This window comes from Parasteatoda tepidariorum, chromosome 3, assembly GCF_043381705.1.
Source record: "Parasteatoda tepidariorum isolate YZ-2023 chromosome 3, CAS_Ptep_4.0, whole genome shotgun sequence".
In the NCBI taxonomy this organism is placed as follows: Eukaryota; Metazoa; Arthropoda; class Arachnida; order Araneae; family Theridiidae; genus Parasteatoda; species Parasteatoda tepidariorum.
In genome coordinates, this window is record NC_092206.1 from 6,406,146 (window position 1) to 6,425,667 (window position 19,522).

The following is a 19,522-nucleotide window of genomic DNA, read 5'->3' on the forward strand; positions in this document are numbered from 1 at the left end:
TATTGTTCACGGATGAATCTCGTTTCTGTCTGTGGAGAAATGACGGCCGTCGACGGGTATGGCGGCGACCCGGAGAACGCTACGAACCAGCCCATTACGCCGAGCGTCACAACGGTCCTACACCGGGCATCATGGTTTGGGGTGGCATAATGTTTGATCGCAGAACGCCCCTGGTACACATTCACGGCAGTTTGACAGCGGACCGCTACGTCACACAAGTTGTGTATCCCGTTGTTCTGCCCTTGTTGCAGGGCGCACCCAACACGGTATTCCAGCAAGACAATGCCAGGCCGCATGTCGCACGGCGAACTCTTAACAGTCTGACTGGATTTGACATCCTTCCCTAGCCGGCAGCCTCTCCAGATCTGAATCCCATAGAACAGTGTTCCCCAACCCCCGGTCCACGGACCGGTACTGGTCCGCGGATCAAATGGTACCGGGCCGCCCATTTCATTGAAACTGAATTTAAATTCCTTAGTTTATACCCCAAATTAAAAATATCAGTGTTCCATTAAAATTTTATTTCTTTAAAAAAAGCTCCCCCCCCCACCCGAAGATAGTGACATAGATTTTTTAATGTTTGTAATGTATCATTGTCTCCGATTACCCCCAGATGGAACCGTCTCATTGCAAAGAAACAAGCTCAAGGCTCTCATTGATTTAACGTTCTAAGAAGTTAAAATGTTAAATCACTTTATATTCATTTTTTGGTGTAACTGTATTTTATTTTGAAGGCATGCTTAAATATAATTAAATTAAAATTAATAAATCAAAATAATCTGAAATGTAAACAATCAACGTCTCCCCCCCCCCTCCCAGAGGGTGGCGGTAAAATTATCAAACGCTGACAGGTCCGCAGTGATAAAAAGGTTGGGGAACACTGCTTTAAATCACCTAACCCTACTCGTTCACCTGGGTGCAAAACTTATTACAAATTTTCTTAAGTAATTTCTGCGGTTTGTCAAGGGAACAATAATATTGTGCGGCCCCTAGTTTATCTATTATTTCGCTCGGTGTAGCATATATTATGCTATAATATATGAGCGAGCTTCAAAATTGTAGGTTTATAACTGAATTTCATAAGGAAAGTGAAAGGTTTAATTTAAATGAACAAGAAAAACAAGCCAATTTGCTCAGATTTCCCAGGAGCTACCTCCTCGGCCATGTAAATATTGTGATAAGCTTCGGATCACCAATGCTTACTGATGGTGCCAAAATTTCGTAAGAAAGCAGAATTTCTTAGTTGCTTTAAAAGAAAAAAAAAATTGCGAAGAAACCATTCTTCTGTAAAGAAGGATTACAATAAAACTACCTTATTTCAAATTGAAGAAAAATATTAAATCAAGTTTAGTACGTTTGATATTAGTTTCTATCAGAGTTAATATGATGACTCTTGGAAACATATATATATATATATCAGTTGATGGCTCTTAGTGGAAAAAATTTCATTCCATAAAGAAAACATTTCTTTCCAAAACTTTTGCTAATTTGTCGATTATTTTGCTTAGAAAAAGCTAAATTTTGCAGAATAAAAAATCTGGAGCAATCGAATATAGCCAGATATGAATTATTCATATGCTGTTAAGAAAAATAAAACTGACAAAATATTTCAGCACATAATCTGATTTTTACACAAATTTATTCCTTGAAGAGTTTAAACTTCAAATCGATTTATTTTTTAACATTTATTTTTAAGAATGGGTTTTATTTGCGACTACAAATAAAACGTCATTTGCTAGTAAAAGCAAACAGGAATACTACTTTATTCATTTAAGAAGGCTAATACTTAGTGTTTTTATCTAGAAAAATCTGTTCTTATTGATTGTCCCCCCCCCTTTTTTTATGGTTTACGACAGGAAATACAAATTTTTGGTCCTTTTGCTTTTAAAAGGAATGAAAACTGATTTTATGATATAAATGGCTAGAATTTTGCGCATTTAATTTTATTTTCATTAAAATAATTATTTTTAAACATGGAACTGTGTAATGCTTAAATTCGTTTAACCAGCATACAAGTCACCACATCGTAGGGAGGAATCTAAAAATTATCAGAGATAATTTTTGATCAACAATTATCAAATCATCTTATTTTATTTTATAACCGTCGTTGAACAGCTGACTCAATTTTTTGGGTTTACGACTACTAATGTTCAATTCCGTAGCCTTGTAATTTTGAACCCAATCCCGAAGACAAGGGAACTGCAGGATCAAGTATTAGGAAAAATTTGTCTTCGTGGAAGACTTTTTGTTGGAACTAACCCGCATTTGCGTTACACGGAGAGGAAAACTACGAAAACCTCCCACGGACAACCTGACGGAAAGGGGACTCTAAACCATGATCCGTCTACCACTGAGGAGATTCCATTCAATCATAGTCTTCCAACACAGTAGCCATAAATAATCCATGAATAGGAGATAAACACTAGAAAAACATCAAGTATCAAAAATAATTTTACACTTAGCATACCATAAATGTTAACCAGTTATGACTGAAAATCAGTCTAAATGAAAATGACTAAACATTAAAGATGACTTAACATACGACTAAAACATTAAAGAATAAGACATAAATGGCTGAGAGTGCAACGAACATATATTTTTCTACAGTCCAATAAGTTTACTCTCACTTACTGTGCAATTTGCGCATGCAAGGTTCATACGTGCCTGTAAAATAAATTAATGTGAGCAAGTTTTATGTAAAGTCATAATATCACTAAAAGTGCTTGGACTCCACAAACTCTGTTTGGTATTTAAAATTAGTTAAATAAAGCAATAATTGAAAGAGTTTAGAGTTGCACGGCACTATGGGAGAGAAACTTTTCAACTTGTTACAGCAGATCTGCATAGAACAAAATTTTATTAACTGCTAAATTTGACAAAATATTTCATATCATTTGATTTTTTTTTCTTGATTTGTGTTATACCTTTGTATTTTTAGTTTAATTAGCTTCCAAGGTTTCGAAAATTATTTTGTTATTTGAGGATTGCAACTGATTAGAATATCAATTTTAAAAAATTATGTATAGTTTAAAAATGCTTTATTTATGCACATTGAGTTTTTGGGGTATTAAAATGTGTTTTAATTTGTTAAGATTATTGCGTATCTTAAAAATGCTTTATTTCATGTGTTTTCTTAGTTCGATTTCAAGCAATATGACATGTTATATCCCCTCTAGCTACACCACAGGAGATACCTGCTTTTCACAATCAGACCTATTACAGCATCTGGATTTTATTTTGAAGGAGAGACAATTTGTTTTGAACGAAATAGAATTATAATAATTTACAAGCAGAAAGAAAAATTCCAGGATGCTGAAAAAAAATCCTGATTAAGCTCTAGTTTCATTTTGTAGGAGAGAGTATTTGTTTTGAATGAAAAAGAATTCTAATTGAGTTTAATTAAAAAGAATTCTAATAATTTACAAAGAAAAAAAATTTTTTTTGATAAAATAAATGAATACAATAAGTTAAAAATATAAAATAAATCTAGACAAAGCAAGTTTCATTTTGTAGGAAAGATGATATGTTTTGAAAGAAAAAGAATCCTAATTTAGTTGAATTGAAAAGAATTCTAATAATTTACAATGAGATAGAAAAATTCAAGGAAGTTGAAAAAAAATTCCTGATTAATTAAATGAACGAAAAACGTTAAAAGTATAAAATAAATCTAGAAAAAGCGAGTTTCATTTTGTAGGAAAGAGGATTTGTTTTGAACGAAAAAGAATTCTAATTTAGTTGAATTGAAAAGAATTCTAATAATTTACTATAAGAAAGAAAAATTCTAGAAAGTTGGAAAAAAAAATCCCGATTAACTAAATGTGCGAAAAACATTAAAAGTATAAAATAAATCTAGAAAAAGCGAGTTTCATTTTGTAGGAAAGAGGATTTGTTTTGAATGAAAAAGAATTCTAATTGAGTATAATTGAATTTTAATTTACAATAAGAAAAAAAAATTCTGGGACATAGAAAAAAATATTAATAAACTAAATAACATTATAATAAAAAAAATTTAAAGGCCTTATGAATTTCATAACTGCAAAATAAGATTTTGTGCCCAAAATTATTTGGATACACAGGCAAATAGGTATCTTATTTTATAACATATGTATAGATAATTAAAAAAAAAAAAGCATGTTTCATAAAGAAAAACTTGATCAATCAAAATAACTTTCTAATTTTTTTATTATATAAATATTATTGTATGCACATCAATTATAAATAATTTATCACATATTTAACATATAATTATATTACATAACAGTTATAGAATTATAAAATTTAAAAACACAATTTAATGAAAATTTATCACAGATATTAACATAGCACTTTGAGATGTAACAAAAAGAGAATTATTGTTCGAAATTTTAAAGCATTTATTCAAAATGAATGATAAAGGAAATTAAAAAAAATTATTTTCATTAATTTTTGAATTAAAAGCAATATTAATGATAAGGTTTATTTAAATAGATATATAATTGTCACTTCTAAACATACTACAATAGGATGCTAAGCTACCTTCATTATGCATTTAAAACAAAAATATAAAATTCCAATTAATTTTTAAATAATTTATTATATTTATTTATTCCATACTCTTCGCAAATATTTCAATCTGCTCAAGGACTACAACCAATTTTTGAGTTTTTAACATAAATACTTATTTCAGTGCTTCATTTATCATTAAGCTTTTTTTAAAAAATAAATAAAATAATCTCACAGATTTTATATTTTCATACATTAAAAGAGCGTTTTTAATAATTAAGGCTCACAAGTTTTTGATTGGAGAAAACATTATCATCAGAATTTCAAGTAATGAGTGTGTTTATCATTTAAAATGCAACACATAGCTCACACAACAAGTGAATACCAAAATACTATTAGCTTTTAAAATATGGGCAACTAAGTTGAACTACAACAAAAATGTAGCAATAGTTTAGTCAGGAAATAAAAAAAGTTTAACCTTAAATAGTCCACAAAATTGAACTAATTCTTGAGAATTGGAAATTTTGAAAAAATCTAGCTTTTTTAAAGCATTATTTTTCTAAATGTATACAACAGATTCAGTTTAAATTTTCCCACTTAAAATTATGAACAAATTGCAATGCCTTGCTTTACAGTTCAAAATATTTTTGATCATCATTAAGTCAAATAATTAATATTCATTTACATGGTCATCAAATGTTTAAAGGATCAATTTATCTCTTTCGGGATTTAAAATAACTATTATTAATTATTATAAAAGTCAATATTAAATTAAAAATCTTATTATGATAATCAACATATATTATAATAGTATCTTTAGAAAAGTGATGTTTACAACTATGAGTAAAAATATTTTGATTTGTGAAAACTCATCCAGAAATATTGCAAAATGACACAAATTTAATATCGAGGGTTACAAATTTCTTATAATTTCCAAATGAAACAATTCAAGTAAGATATAAATGACTTCAGCTACACCCCCTGTTTTAAAAATAAGGTATCTTAAAAAAAAAGAGTTTATAAAGAGAAAGTAAGCTTTTATATCTGATTTCATAACATAAACCCCAATTAATTAAATAGTGCAGCCTCTCAAAACACAAGGATTGCATGTCAGTACATGAAAATACAACTGTTAGATCAAAAGTTATTAGGGCGTTTTTTTCTTTGAATAAATAAAATAAAAAATACACTAAGATCACTGTGGATAATGCATATATTAAAAATTTCTACTATTCTTAAACAAATTTCACATAAAATTCTATGCCAAACACTGCTATAAAGAATTGAATAACAAAATAAAATTTTTTTCCTTTAAATATAATTAAAATTACTATAAACAAGGGTGGTTGTGACACAAAGAGAAAATTTTATGTACGAAAACTCAATAAGATATTTTATATACTATTCATATGCAATATGATTTTTGGAATTAAAATTTATAATTAAATTACCTACAAAGGAAGAATATCACATCTTTATGGTAACTAATTTAAGAAAAAAGTTAGTTCTCAGAAGATATTGAACTTTTAAATCTCGTAAATACGAATTGCGATGCATGATCACGTGAATAGAAATAGCGATATTGGATTTTTAAATCACGTGAATACGAATCTCAATGTACAGTTTTTAAATTGTGTGAATAAGAGTCATAACATGCAGCTTTTAAATCAAATAAATACGAAAATCAATGTTTGATCTTAAAATCACACGCATATGAATTGCGATATTAGTGGATTCCAGCATGGTATCAGTTATTTAAAACGGTAAAAATTCGACAAAAAAACTAATTGGCAGGAGAATTATGTGTATGAAAACGTCTCGTGAACGTGTATTAGTGAAAGTTTTAAAATTTAAATTTCTCAACGCAGAACTCTCAATGCTTACCTCTTACTTTAAATGTTAAATTACGGTAAAAATTTCGACGGATTATACGCCAGGTGATTTCGACAGATTTTGATTTGCGGACTTTCATGAATCAATGGACTTGAGATATGAGGAATTCCAAGGAAAAAATCATAAGCCCTGCTTCTAGACTTAGAAGGACGATACAAAAAACCAAAAATTCTGGGGTACAACCGGAACACAATCAAGCCTGTATAAAATATGTGCGTTACTTGTAAACAAATTTTATAACAAAATCAGTATTCAAAATAAATCATGAATATAAAAATTTAAATCTAATTGTTAAAATATTTTTATATATACATATAACATTTGAAAAGATTTATACAAAATATAAAGAAATATAAATATATATATGAATTGGAAAATATTAGATACTATTCATATAGAAAAAGCTCTGTCATTTTCTTTCTTACTAAGAGTTTTGATCAATTCGTTTAAATTTTTTTTTTCTTTTTAGAAAACTTAAAGTAACTATCACATTTGTGCACATAATGTTTGAATTTCTAAACTAAATATATGGAATTTTGGCAATTTGCTTGTACTTGAACCATAATATTTGTAAAGAATAATAAATACATAAAGTTCATATATGCATAATTTGTAAAGAATAAAGAATACATAAAGCTCATATATTCATTGTTAGTTATTGAGAAACAGAAAGACGAGACACTTTTCTAAGAAATAAATTGTTCAAAATATCCTTTATGTCTGGCAAATCAAACAGAATTTCTAAAAATTCTTCCATTCCTGACCTAAAAGAAAGAACATGAATATTTATAAAAATAGAATACAGCCACTATAATGAACCTAGAATATAGTGTGTTGTAAATATTTAGTGGTCCAGTTTGTTTAACTATATTCAGGGTATCTGCTACATTTTAGATTTTCAATTCATGACTTTCGACAAATAATTCCATGAATTTTTCATGACTTAACGAAGTTACTATTTTCTCCACAAAAAACACAACAATAAATTTAAAAAAAAACATTATAACAACACTAATTGAAATGATAGGTAAAACCGAAACTGTTATACTCTGCATCTTCATATTTATTGATTTTAAACTTAAGAAACAGAGTAAAGAAAGAGTTGAAGCAATAAAATAAATGAAAAAAAAATAAAATACAAAAGCAAATAACTAAATACTGTCAGATATATGTAGTTAGTTAAAGCTGTTTTATTTCACCTTAAAGTGTGTGCGTAAACTAGAATTTTAAATTAATAAAATAAAATAAAAAAATAAATAAAAATATCCTGAAAACACAGAAGTTTAGAAGATAATTCGCTCTACTTGAAATGGCATTCTTTCTTTCATTTTTTGAACAAAAAAAAACACCATAATTTTTAAAGAACAAAATAAAAACATTTTATATTTTAATAGAATATGAGTATGAGTGGGGTGAATTCCATTTTAAAAATTAGGATTTTTCGGCAACCCAAACCCATAATTATCCATGATTTTTTTAAAAAAATAATAGTTTAAATCATGAAATTTCATGACAAATTTTGTTCAATACCAAAATCCATGACTTTCCAGGTGCACAGATACCTTGTATATTTGTTTTAAAACTTATAGTAAACAGCTGACTAATGATATAACGTTTATGGTATCGATGGAAAACTTTTTTTCAGTTGATGTAATAATGTCATAAGTATATACTTTTTACGTAATAATGCACATCAGAAAGTAGTGTTTAAAATGTGTCATTTGGCTGGAATAAATAATGAGATTGGTTTCAAAATCCGGGTTGCCACTGATACAGGGTTCTCACTCAATTCCAGGAAAAATATTCCCTGACTTTTCCAGGTATATCAGATAAATTTTAACGAAAATCCATACCATATTTTATCTATACCGTGATATTTTTCATCAGAAAACTTTGATTCCTTTATTAGTAATATCAAACTTTGTGAGCAAAAACATATAATAGAATGAAAAATAAAAAAGTTTCAAGGTGAAATTTTATAAAAATAAGTGTAATAGATGTTAGAATTATTTAAATCAAATCTCTATAACTGATTACTGTTATTGACAATTCTAAGATTGGTTATTTTCCAGGTTTTTTGTAAGAAATTGCAACTTTCCCTGACTATTCCCTGCTTTTTAGAGTTAAAATAAAATTCCCTGACAATTCCAGGTTTTCCTTGTTCTCCTTGACCCATGGGAACCCTGTGATATCTGTAAAAAAAATTCCCTGTGTTTTCTCTGCACATATTATACACAATATATTAAGAGAAAACATATTATATTAGGACTGTATATAGTATATATAGCACTGCACTATATTAGGATAAAAATGCTAGTTTCAGTTTCTGGAAAAACTTGGGGAAATAAGAAAAAGCTCAACATAAAAACGAATAATGTTATAATCAGGGCCCGACTTAGCCTAATTGGGGCCCGGGATAAAACTTCTTCAGAGGCCTTCCTCTGCTTCACTACTGCAGTAATGAAGAAACCAAATTTATGAAGGTATTTAAATTTTTCACCTCATTATAGATATATAACAAGAAAATTGACTAGAAACTAAAATAGCGATAAAGTCCCCCCTTTTCCAATGGTCAGACGAAATATCCTTCTGTCCATTTTATTGATTTCCGGATTGTTATCTTTGTCATCTAGCTGCGAAAATTTCATATCCTTGCTGATATTAGGGTGGTTTACAGCTAAATTTTCGCAAGTAGGATGGCTCAATTAAACGAATCAGAAGCCTGTATTTCTGCAAACATATCGCATGTTGATATCTGTAAAAATACAGGCTTTTGATTGGTCAAATTTGTCCATCGCAATTGCAAACATTTAGCTGAATTCTGCCTTAGAAAGTGGGGGATTTACGAAATATAGATTCTTTGTGTCCATACGATAGATTACTGAAGAAGCTAATATAAAACTGAAGGATTTTACACTGTACTGATATTTTGTATGAAAAAAGTTCACTAAATAAGGAAACGTAAAATAAGCTTTCTATTTGATTTGGGGCCCCGGGGCAACTGCCTTATAACTGCCGGGTATGCCCTTGCCTTAGTCAGACTCTGGCTATAATAAATGAGCAAATATAATATAGCTAAACTATAATCTTTTAACAGGATGCGTAGCCAAATCTTTCAACAAAAAATAATCACCTTCTAAGAATTTTTTAAGCACTCAAAAATATTTTCAAATGCTTATTTACAAACTATCACATTAACAAACTATTACATTACTATTACATTCACAAAATGCAAAATTATTTCCAAAGACTTTACATGAACATGATAAAATAACTGGTTTCTGATAAAGAACACTCTTCTTGACTATATTAGTCATTATAAAATGATTGAGAGATTTTTTGGTTTCATATCAGAAGATGGAAAATGGAGAGTGAAATTGAGAATATCTTGCAAAATGCAGCAGAGTTGCACATGAGAGTGCCAGAATCTCAACGAACTCAGTCAGTAAACGCACACGCCGACTCGCAAGTATTTCCTCAAACATGTAAAACTATTGCTTTCATATGTTATGGATTGCCGGTACGATGAATTGGATTATGGTTGAATGAATTGTGAAAACGTTGAATAGAATAATGTAAAAAATACGCTTTTGCATAATACATAGCAAACATTGATATTGTAAAGAAAATAAAAATCTCATTTCCGAAATGGGAAAATTAATTATTTCTTAAAAACACCTAATAAAAAAGCACCTCTAAGGGCTTTTAAAAAACGAAAGCACCTTAAAGCACTTTTTAAAAACACTATGCACCATGCTTAATATTCCATATGTTGTGCTTTGAGAGGTCTGCTTTTTTTAAAAGACAAAAATAAGAAATAAAACTCCCCGTTTTTTTTCTCAGTTTGTAAAGAAAAAGTCAAAATTCCCTGCATTTTCCCTGTTATTCTAGCAGATTTTTAAAATCCCTGTATTTTCCAGGTTTTTCCTATTCTCCCAGTGGAGTGGCAACCCTGAAAAACATACCCATAAGAGAGAGAATTTGGATGCATAGAATTTCCATTCTTAATTTCAACTTTCTGTTAAAATAATGGAAATCAAAGCGATCAACACCTAAAAAAATTCATTATAATGAAGAGAATCACTTCAGCAGATGGAGAAGATTTGAATGTTACGAAATATTCCAAATAAAAACTTTGTTATAAGAAGAAATTAAGCGTAAGAACACTTTGTTGAGGAGAGATTCTACATTTAGTAATCTGTATAAAGCAAATTACATACTTGACTATCACTATTTTCTGATAATTTTTTTCTAAGATTTTGAATAAAACGAATCATCCTTTAGTGGGCTTATTTCTGGGCCGGGATAGCCTGGATGGTAGGATGTCAAACTCGTGTTTGTGAGGACAGTAGTTCAAATTCAGCCGGCCGAAGAATCCTGTATGTATTAAATGATGACTGGTCACATTAAATCTGTCGGGGTCATAAAGTACTCCAGATTCCCATAACAATTCAATACCTCTGATAGCACTGGATCGGAGATTGATTATGCTCTAGTTCAGATCAAAATTATTATAAGTGGATGGATGAAAGGTGTGATAATGAGTCCTCCCTATAAAACTGTTTGTGAGGTATGTGTGTGGCAAAATCGTATCCTTGGACATAGATGGCACCACTGAAAAACAAGAAGAGAACCCTTTGCCTTAAAAATTTGTTTGATTTCAAGCAGGCTGGCCCATATTGGCAAGTGGCATATGTAGTAACAATAACAACTTTTCTGGGTTCATAGATTATTATACTAAGGCAAAAAAATTTACCATAGACATACAGATGGCAATCTATGGATATCGTAGAAATTTATAAGACAAGACGCTATAAGTATATGGTTACAATCAAAATTTGTATGATATACATATAGTAAGACACCATAAGGCTATGATTATCAGAGAAATTTGCATAGCATTTTATGGAGGGACACCATAGCCTTATGGTATGTTTAAAGGTAAGTACCATAGGCATAAAACAAGGTAAGAGAAACACACTATTCACATGCATCATTCATACGGGAATGTGGATAAGGTTGCGAGGGGGGAAGGCTTGTTTTACAGCAACTCCGATAATCCAGCTAAATTCTGCGTTAATTAAACCGATCTATTAAAAACAATAGTACTTTTCAATTATTTCAACAAAAAAAACAACAGCATTTTAACTTATAAAATTTCCCGAGCTGCCAGGTCGACATCAATACCTCAATGAAGCGTTAATTTGCCAAAGAGGTTTTTTTTTATTTACTTTTTGTACAAAGCCGTTTTATTATTATTACTAGTATTTCTTTTTTTTTNTTTTTTTTTTTTTTTTTTTTTTTTTTTTTTTTTTTTTTTTTTTTTTTTTGAATTTCAAAGGAAATAGATTTAAAACTTTTTGAAATTATTGAACATCCAATTAGTTTTGACAATGTTTATAGAAATTTTTGAACTTAGTCTATTTTATAAACAACCTGATTTTGGATTTAAATGATATTAGAAGCATCTAGAAACAAATTANTTAGTGGTTCTTCTTATATATATATATATATATATATATATTTTTTTGAATTTCAAAAGAAATAGATTTAAAACTTCTTGAAATTATTGAACATCCAATTAGTTTTGACAATGTTTATAGAAATTTTTGAACTTAGTCTATTTTATAAACAACCTGATTTTGGATTTAAATGATATTAGAAGCATCTAGAAACAAATTAGCTCTCACTGCTACAATAATGTTTTGTGAACTTCAGTAACATCAAAAATTATGTTTTGCGTCTTTTTGCGATTATCGCGATGAATCTGTGACGTTTTGATTGACTTTGGATTAATAAACAGTAGAGAAGTAACAAATTTGTAAGACCATTCCAATTTATTTTTTAAATAACTCATATTAACTTTACTTTATTTATGTTTTCTAATTAATTTTTGTTGTAAAGATATGAATCATCCATGTATATTGTCCTTTGCTTTTTTACATTGATGTTTCTCATGTTTAACTACTCAAAATCTGACCTTATTTTGTCTTAATATAATCATTCTTCCAAATGAAAAGAACTTACTGTAATTTAATGACCCTTGTCTATGTATAAATTTCCCTTTATGGAGTTGTATGATAAAATTCAATAGGGCTGTGAAGAAATGTTGTCATAGTCTATGGAAAAATTTCAAAGGCTAAAGCACACCATAGTTTTATGGCAAAATTTTTTATATACAATTTACCATATACCGATGTGGTCATACCTATGGTAGAATTTTACCTCATACTTTTGTCTCATATGTATGGCAAAAATTTTTCATATGGTAAAAACTTTGCCATACGTTTATGGCAAAATTCTATGGTAAAATTTTACCATAAGCAAAACCCCATAGGCATCCCTGTGGTTGAATATTTTTGGGCTTTCTGCGACATCTCTCCAGTACCGATATCTTTCAGATAGATACTTTTAATAATAACAAATACACATGTTACTAATTTAAAATAACAGATGCGTCAACTTAAAAAAAAAAAAAAAATCGGATAAATTTTTTTTTTTTAAAATTGAATATGCAATAGTTTTTTTATTCTAATATTATGGGTAATATGCTCGCCTTTTGTAGGGGAAAACACACACATCATTTCCTTTTTCACATTTTGTATATCATCACATTGAAACAAATAATAATAAAAATTTGTCAAATCCATAGCTATAACTAACAAAAAAAAGATTGAAGGAGAAATCATGTGAATGAGACTCTTCAAAAAGGGATGCTAAATGCATGTTTTCATTTTGAGATTCAGTTGTAGTAAATAATACCGTGTTAAAAAATACTGAATTTTAAAAACTATGTGAAAATTAACAATAATAAATGCAAAAAAAATAGAATTCAACAGAGAAGGAAACTAAATGTTTTACTTTATTTTTCAATATTCTCAAATGAGAATAGAAAAATCATAAGCATTTTTTTTCTACTCAGAAGAGCGAGAAAGGCATCTTTTCAATATAATTCTGAAGAAAAGATAAAATCTTTTAAAACATTTCTGCAGAAAAGAATACCATAATTTCTTACTTCACAAAGAAAAAATCTTTCTGCAAAAAGTCGGTACTGTTCTGCGACAATGTCGCTGTGTCACTGTAATTCTGCAACGGGACAAAGGCATATCCTATGGTATTTCTTTATGGCAAATAGTTCTAAGGGAGGGTCTAACTGTAATTAAAAATCAAAATGAAAAATGTACACTTACTGAGAAAGCACATTCAATACAACAGCTGTTTCTGATACAAGGAGATAATTTATTAAACGACAACAGTGCATCTTAGGGATCTCAAAATTGGATTTCAAGAGTTTGGAAATGATAACTGGAAGATGATGAATCTGTTGAATAGAATAAAATCAACATTGTATGTTTCTTAAAAATAAATTTATTGAAACACATAATAATCATATCCAATCAAGAAACCATATTTAATTTAATACTTCAATTGTTTATATGAATTTATGTATGTAAAATGCAATTTAAAAAAGTAGCTTAATTAAAAAAAAAAACTTTTGTTTTAATAGCAATATCTTGAATAAAATATGAAAAGTGTGTGCATTTATAAAAAAAAAATTCAACAAGTATTTCTCATTAAGCTTTTCAATAAGAGGAAATGGTACGTAATTGGTATCAAATCAGATTGGTTCAAAATTTTTAACAATAAGACATTATAGCAAAATCAATGTAAAATATATATATTTCAAATTTAAAAAAAGTTCACAAAATTAACAGTTTCGGCAAAAAATTATTAACAACTTGTGAGGAACGAAACATTATCTTTTCAACTTTAACAAGCATTAAATAAAGAATACATAGAGAGAAGAAAGCTCTCATACACTTAAATTGTGTTCTTTCTTTAGCGGAAATTTTTTGTTTCACCAGTATCTCTTTCATAAATAAAGAAGTAATAGTAGTATTTACCACACACAGAAAATTGGATGGACATTCTGAAAAATTAGCTAATCCTCTTCCTATCTGTCCAAGTAGCTCAGCATCATAATCATTCACCAGTGACAGCAGTTCACACATAGCAGTTACATATTCGTGAGCAATGTCCTATTAAAAAAAATAATATTACAGGAATAATCAAATAGGACAAAAATATTTTTAGTGAACTTCACTTCAAGCATAAAAGCCTTTAGGTAAAATTGCACTAAAGTTTCCTGGCTACACAGCTTTTTTCTCATTAGACATTTACTTATTTTTTAGGCAAATGCTTAAATTTTTTTTAAATAAAATACTTAGTTGTAACAATTAAGATTTAATAAAAAATTAATTTTTGACTAAATTAGAGAGTTAGACACAGAGTTTACATTAGCAGTAAGCAATGTGCATAAATTAGATTTAAAAAAATCAATTAGAGTGTGAGATTCTGCATCTGGTGATGCCTTTTTTCAAATGCTTAAATTTTTACAAAATAAAATACTTAACCTTAGAAATTTATTTTATTGAAACAAAAATAAAATGTAATAAAAAAAATTGATTTTTGACAAAATTAGAGTTAGACATAGAGTTAACAAGGTGAATCAATTAGATACAAAAATCAATTAGATAATGAGATTTCATAACTGGTGATGCCTTTTTTCATGATTTAATTTTTAAAAAAATAAAATACTTAACCTTAAAATTTTATTTTACTATAACATCATTAAAATTTAATAAAATATTAATTTTTGATTAAATTAGAGAGTTAGACAGACTTAACATTAGCATTGAGCAAGGTGAATCAATCAGACTCAAGTTAAAATTTTTGATGGTCCCATCAAAATGTTTTAATGGTTTCTGTTGGTCTCATTGAGATTCATGATGGTCTAACATCATCCAACATTTTTCCTTATGCGTTCCAGTTTTTGGATATGTCAACAAACTTCCATCATTCTATGATGAAAAATGCAACTTTAATACTATGACGGTTAACCATCAAGAGAAGTTTGATTTTCATGAACCAACAATCCATGATTATCCGTGATGGTCCTCGATGGCTCCAAATATATATTTTCATGATGGTTCAATGGATATTCTTGCTGGTTCTCAGGAATTTCCCATCAAAAAATTTGGTTTTTTTATGTTGCACCATCATAAATCAGTCTGAATTCCTACATTAGGATAATGGTGGTTCATGATTGTTCCAACATTTGATTTCTAAGAAACTCTAATGGAAATTTCTAATGGTTCAACATAAACAAACCATCAAAACAAGTTGGTATTCTTATGTTGGGCCATAATAAATCAGTACAAATTCCTACATCAGGGTGTGATGGTTATTTATGTTGGTCACCCTCGAAAATATAATGGTTCATGATGGAATTATTGATGGTTACCATCAATATTATGTTGGTCCATCAATGGAATTTTAACTTGGGGATACAAAAATCAATTAGAGTATGAGATTCCATATTTGGTGACGCCTTTTTTTCAAATGCTTACATTTTTTAAAAATAAAATACTTAACCTTAAAATTTAATTTTACTGTAACATAATTAAAACTTAAGTCTGCACACGTCTGGGAAGACTTTAAACTAGTTTTTGATAGGAATCGACTTCCATCACAACTGAAGTGAGTAACTGCAGCAAAGACTGGCTACCCAAAAGTGTTTTATGGAATCTGAGAAGGCCAGTCCAGTTCTTGAACACCCATTTTGACAAATCAAGTCTGTGCAAGCGTGTGAATGGTATCCTGCTGGAAGAGAAATGGACCGAAATATTGCAAAAAGAGTTAGGTGTGGAGCATTGTCCACTTACATCTCAGAGTTGATGCTTCCAACCACAGCCCCAAACCACGAGAAACACCCCCAAACCATTATGCTTACACCAACCGGGTGTCTGGATACAGAGATAGTTAGTAAGAAAAATAATTTTGTTTTAACTTTGCACAAATGACTTAAGCATCAAAAATTAATTTAAATATCCTTATAAAAAAATCTGAAAGGAAATTATAAAAGAGTAATTGAATACAGCAGTAGAAGGAAAAAAAGAACTTACTTGATTAATGGAAATAGAAACATTTGATACAATACAGACTGCATTGACCAGCACACTTTCACAAGTTCCTTTCATCAGAAAAAGAAGGGGTTTTGTTTTCTGCATTTCTTCCTGCAAAATAATAATCCAATGAAATTACCATAATTGAATCAAAGAATCTCAACAGGTAATCCACTGTTACTCAGTGATAGAATTCAACTGTTAGGCACACAGTTCTTAAAATTTCACAATGCTATTGATTTAAAAATTACGTTTTAGCACGAGTTCGGTTTGTATTTTGTAGAAATAAGTGTATTGTACGTTTTAACTATATTGGAGCTTTTAATATATTTCAAAAAATTTTCTAGTTATTATTTTGATTAAATAAAAAAAGCAACAAAGTTCAGTGGATTATTTTCTTAAAAAATATGAAAAAAACATTCAATTCGGTTGAAGGAACAAGCAGGAAATTCTGTTTATACAGAAGAAACATTAAGTGGTAACCGAAAAAATGAAACTAATATTCTTGAACGGAAGATAAAAGTAATATTTTAAATTCAGTACGTGGTTACAGCTTCATAAAATTTCTAAAGTAGCACGTAATTTAAAAATTAAAATAACACCAATATTTTTTTGAAAAAAAAATTGGTCTTATTTACAAATCACCGAATCACCCCTCACACCAACAAATCACCCCTCCCCCTATTATCTCTAATTTCTCTATGCTTCGATCACTCACATTAATTATGGATAAGGAGCACATGAATGTAGAATTCTTCGTAATAAAAATATTGAAAGACTTAAACACGAAGAAAATTTGTACAACAATTCAGTACAATTTGTATAACAATATTTTAATTTCCTAATTAGCAAGATAAAAAATAGATTTTTGTGGGAAGAGTTGTTATCAATGTCAACCCTCATCTATGATAAGGTACCCAACCATAGAATCGAGTTAGCATGTCTTATATACTAGTGAATTGGAATTGTATTTTTGTAGTGATAGATACACTCCAGTACTCCCCCACCAGAATTATATCTGTGATAGAATTTGATGAACGAATACCACTAGTTGCTTGCTGTTTTGTGAGAAGCCGGGACAGCTGTAATAAGATCACCATACTTTTTTGACTGCTGATCGTGAGAGCTGTATTAAGTTCATGGCCATGGTCGCTCCTGTGTTGCCTTTAGAAGCCGAGTGTATACGTTGTACATTGTGTGTGATCTAGACTGAGTAGCAACAGCACTAGGAGATGGATAATGTCGCAGTCACAAGTAGCAAGTCAACTGTTCGATGTGGACTATCCGTATCCATCGAAGTCATCATCATGGATGGCTCGACAGCCCAGGGGGGGGGGGCATAGGCCTGCTCAAGAAGTTTTTTCCCTGCTAACCTTTTTTTGCTAGTGTTTTTCAATTTTTAGTTTTTAAAACCAAAAGGTCTTTCTCTAGGGCAGTGGTCCCCAACCTTTTTGTACCTAAGAGCAAATACCAGAATATCGGTCGAATGGCGGGCACCATTTATTTTTTCAACATAAATTTATAGTTGGTAGACATAGGTAATAATACACACTACATATAGTGCACAAAAAATTAAATTTCAAAAATTAATTTAACATATGAATGCAATTAATATTTTTGTGTAAAATAAATGATTACTAAATTGCTTTTAAAACATACGAAGTATAAAAATTATTTATAAAATTCAGTGGCATGTGGTGTTTGGCATGGTATTTCGCTGACCAGCGCTACATAATTGGGAGAATATGATGCTCTTTTTAAGAATGGAATTTAGTCCTTCAAATATATTCCAGAATTTCTCATGTGATATAATAGTTTTGAGGATAATGTCATCCAATGGAGATCCAAAATCTCTATATCCAATTCTTCTCGCTTTACTTGAAGATATTCCGAAATGTATGTTGCTATTACGGTTACGTTTGTTTGGTTGGTAAGAGGATTAACAAAAAAGTTATCAAAGGCTCGATGATATTAAATTGCTGCTATTAAATTGATCTTTAAGCAATTGGAGGTTGATGACAAATGTCAATTTCACTGCCACCTATCACTTTTTTCATGTTTGGAAAATGCACAAGAGACTTCATTTTCAAATGTGATATCCACAAAACTAGCTTAGCTCTGAACGAGTTAACAGCCTCTATCATTTTTGCTTTATGTTTGTCCTTTCCCTGCAGCTCCAAGTTTAAATAATTTAGTTTTTTCCTTACGTCTATTATGAAAGACAAATCTGCTAGCCAAAGAGGATCTATCTCTTAGTTCTAAAAATGTATGATTTTTGGTTGCAAGATAATTTTTTATTTCTCCAATTATATGTAGAAATCTATTCAAATACTTTACCTTTACTGAGCCAGCGTTTATTGGGAAAATAGAAAACTGAAATATTTTATAGTTGAGCAGCGGGCGCACCTAGATCGATCGACGGGCGCCATGGTGCCCGCGGGCATAGAGTTGGGGACCCCTGCTCTAGGGTATCTACCAATCTCAAATTCGGCCTGCCTCTTTTTCGTGTGCCAACTGGTCTGGCATTGAAAACTCTTTATGTGGTACGGTCTTCGTCCATTCTGATAACGTGGCTTTCCCACTTTATTCTTTGTCGTTTAATAAAGTTAATAATGTCAAGTTCATTATATGTGTGATAAAGCTCTAAATTTGATCATCTAAGCTACACACCATTTTTTGAATTCCTCCAAAAATACTTCTCAAAACCTTTCTCTCAAAGGTACCCAACATATCTTCATCCGTACAACATATGGTCCAGGTTTCACAAGCATATGTTAAAATTGATCTTATAAGAGATTTATATAATAAAACTTTTGTTTTTATACGAGTTACATTAGATTTTATGTATTTTCGAATTCCATTAAAACAGTTATTGGCTATAGTAATTCTTTTTATTTCCATTGCGGTATTGTTCCTGTTGTTGATTACAGAACCCAAGTAAACGAAATTGTCAACAACCTCAAATTTATATTCTTCAATTTCTAAATGGGTGTTATTGAATTTTGTTTTAGTACAGGGCAAATATTTAGTTTTACTCTTGTTTATTCTCAGGGCCCATCTTGAGAGCCGCTTTCTCTAAAGAAATAAAAGCCTGCCTTAGTGCTATAGGTGTTTTAGAAAAAACGTCTATGTCATCAGCAAAGGCCAACAGTTGTACAGATTTATTAAAAATAGTTCCCCTG

General features: G+C 29.8%; 1 protein-coding gene across 4 annotated transcripts in view; it reads right to left on the reverse strand.

Moving 5' to 3' along the window:
• Window positions 1–6,995: 6,995 nt before the first annotated feature.
• LOC107453183 (uncharacterized) overlaps window positions 6,996–19,522 on the reverse strand; it is a 35,177-nt gene continuing 22,650 nt past the window's right edge. For 3 of the 4 annotated variants that reach the window (XM_071178254.1, XM_043046965.2, XM_043046969.2), the window contains 4 exons: window positions 16,341–16,451; window positions 14,280–14,414; window positions 13,566–13,696; window positions 6,996–7,139 (listed from right to left, as the gene is read on the reverse strand). In XM_071178254.1, the coding sequence (XP_071034355.1) occupies window positions 7,031–7,139; window positions 13,566–13,696; window positions 14,280–14,414; window positions 16,341–16,451 (486 nt within the window). In that variant the 3' untranslated portion in view covers window positions 6,996–7,030. Of the gene's footprint in view, window positions 7,140–10,763; window positions 10,990–13,565; window positions 13,697–14,279; window positions 14,415–16,340; window positions 16,452–19,522 lie in introns of those variants that run through there. The other variant, XM_043046968.2, reaches the window with a different exon arrangement.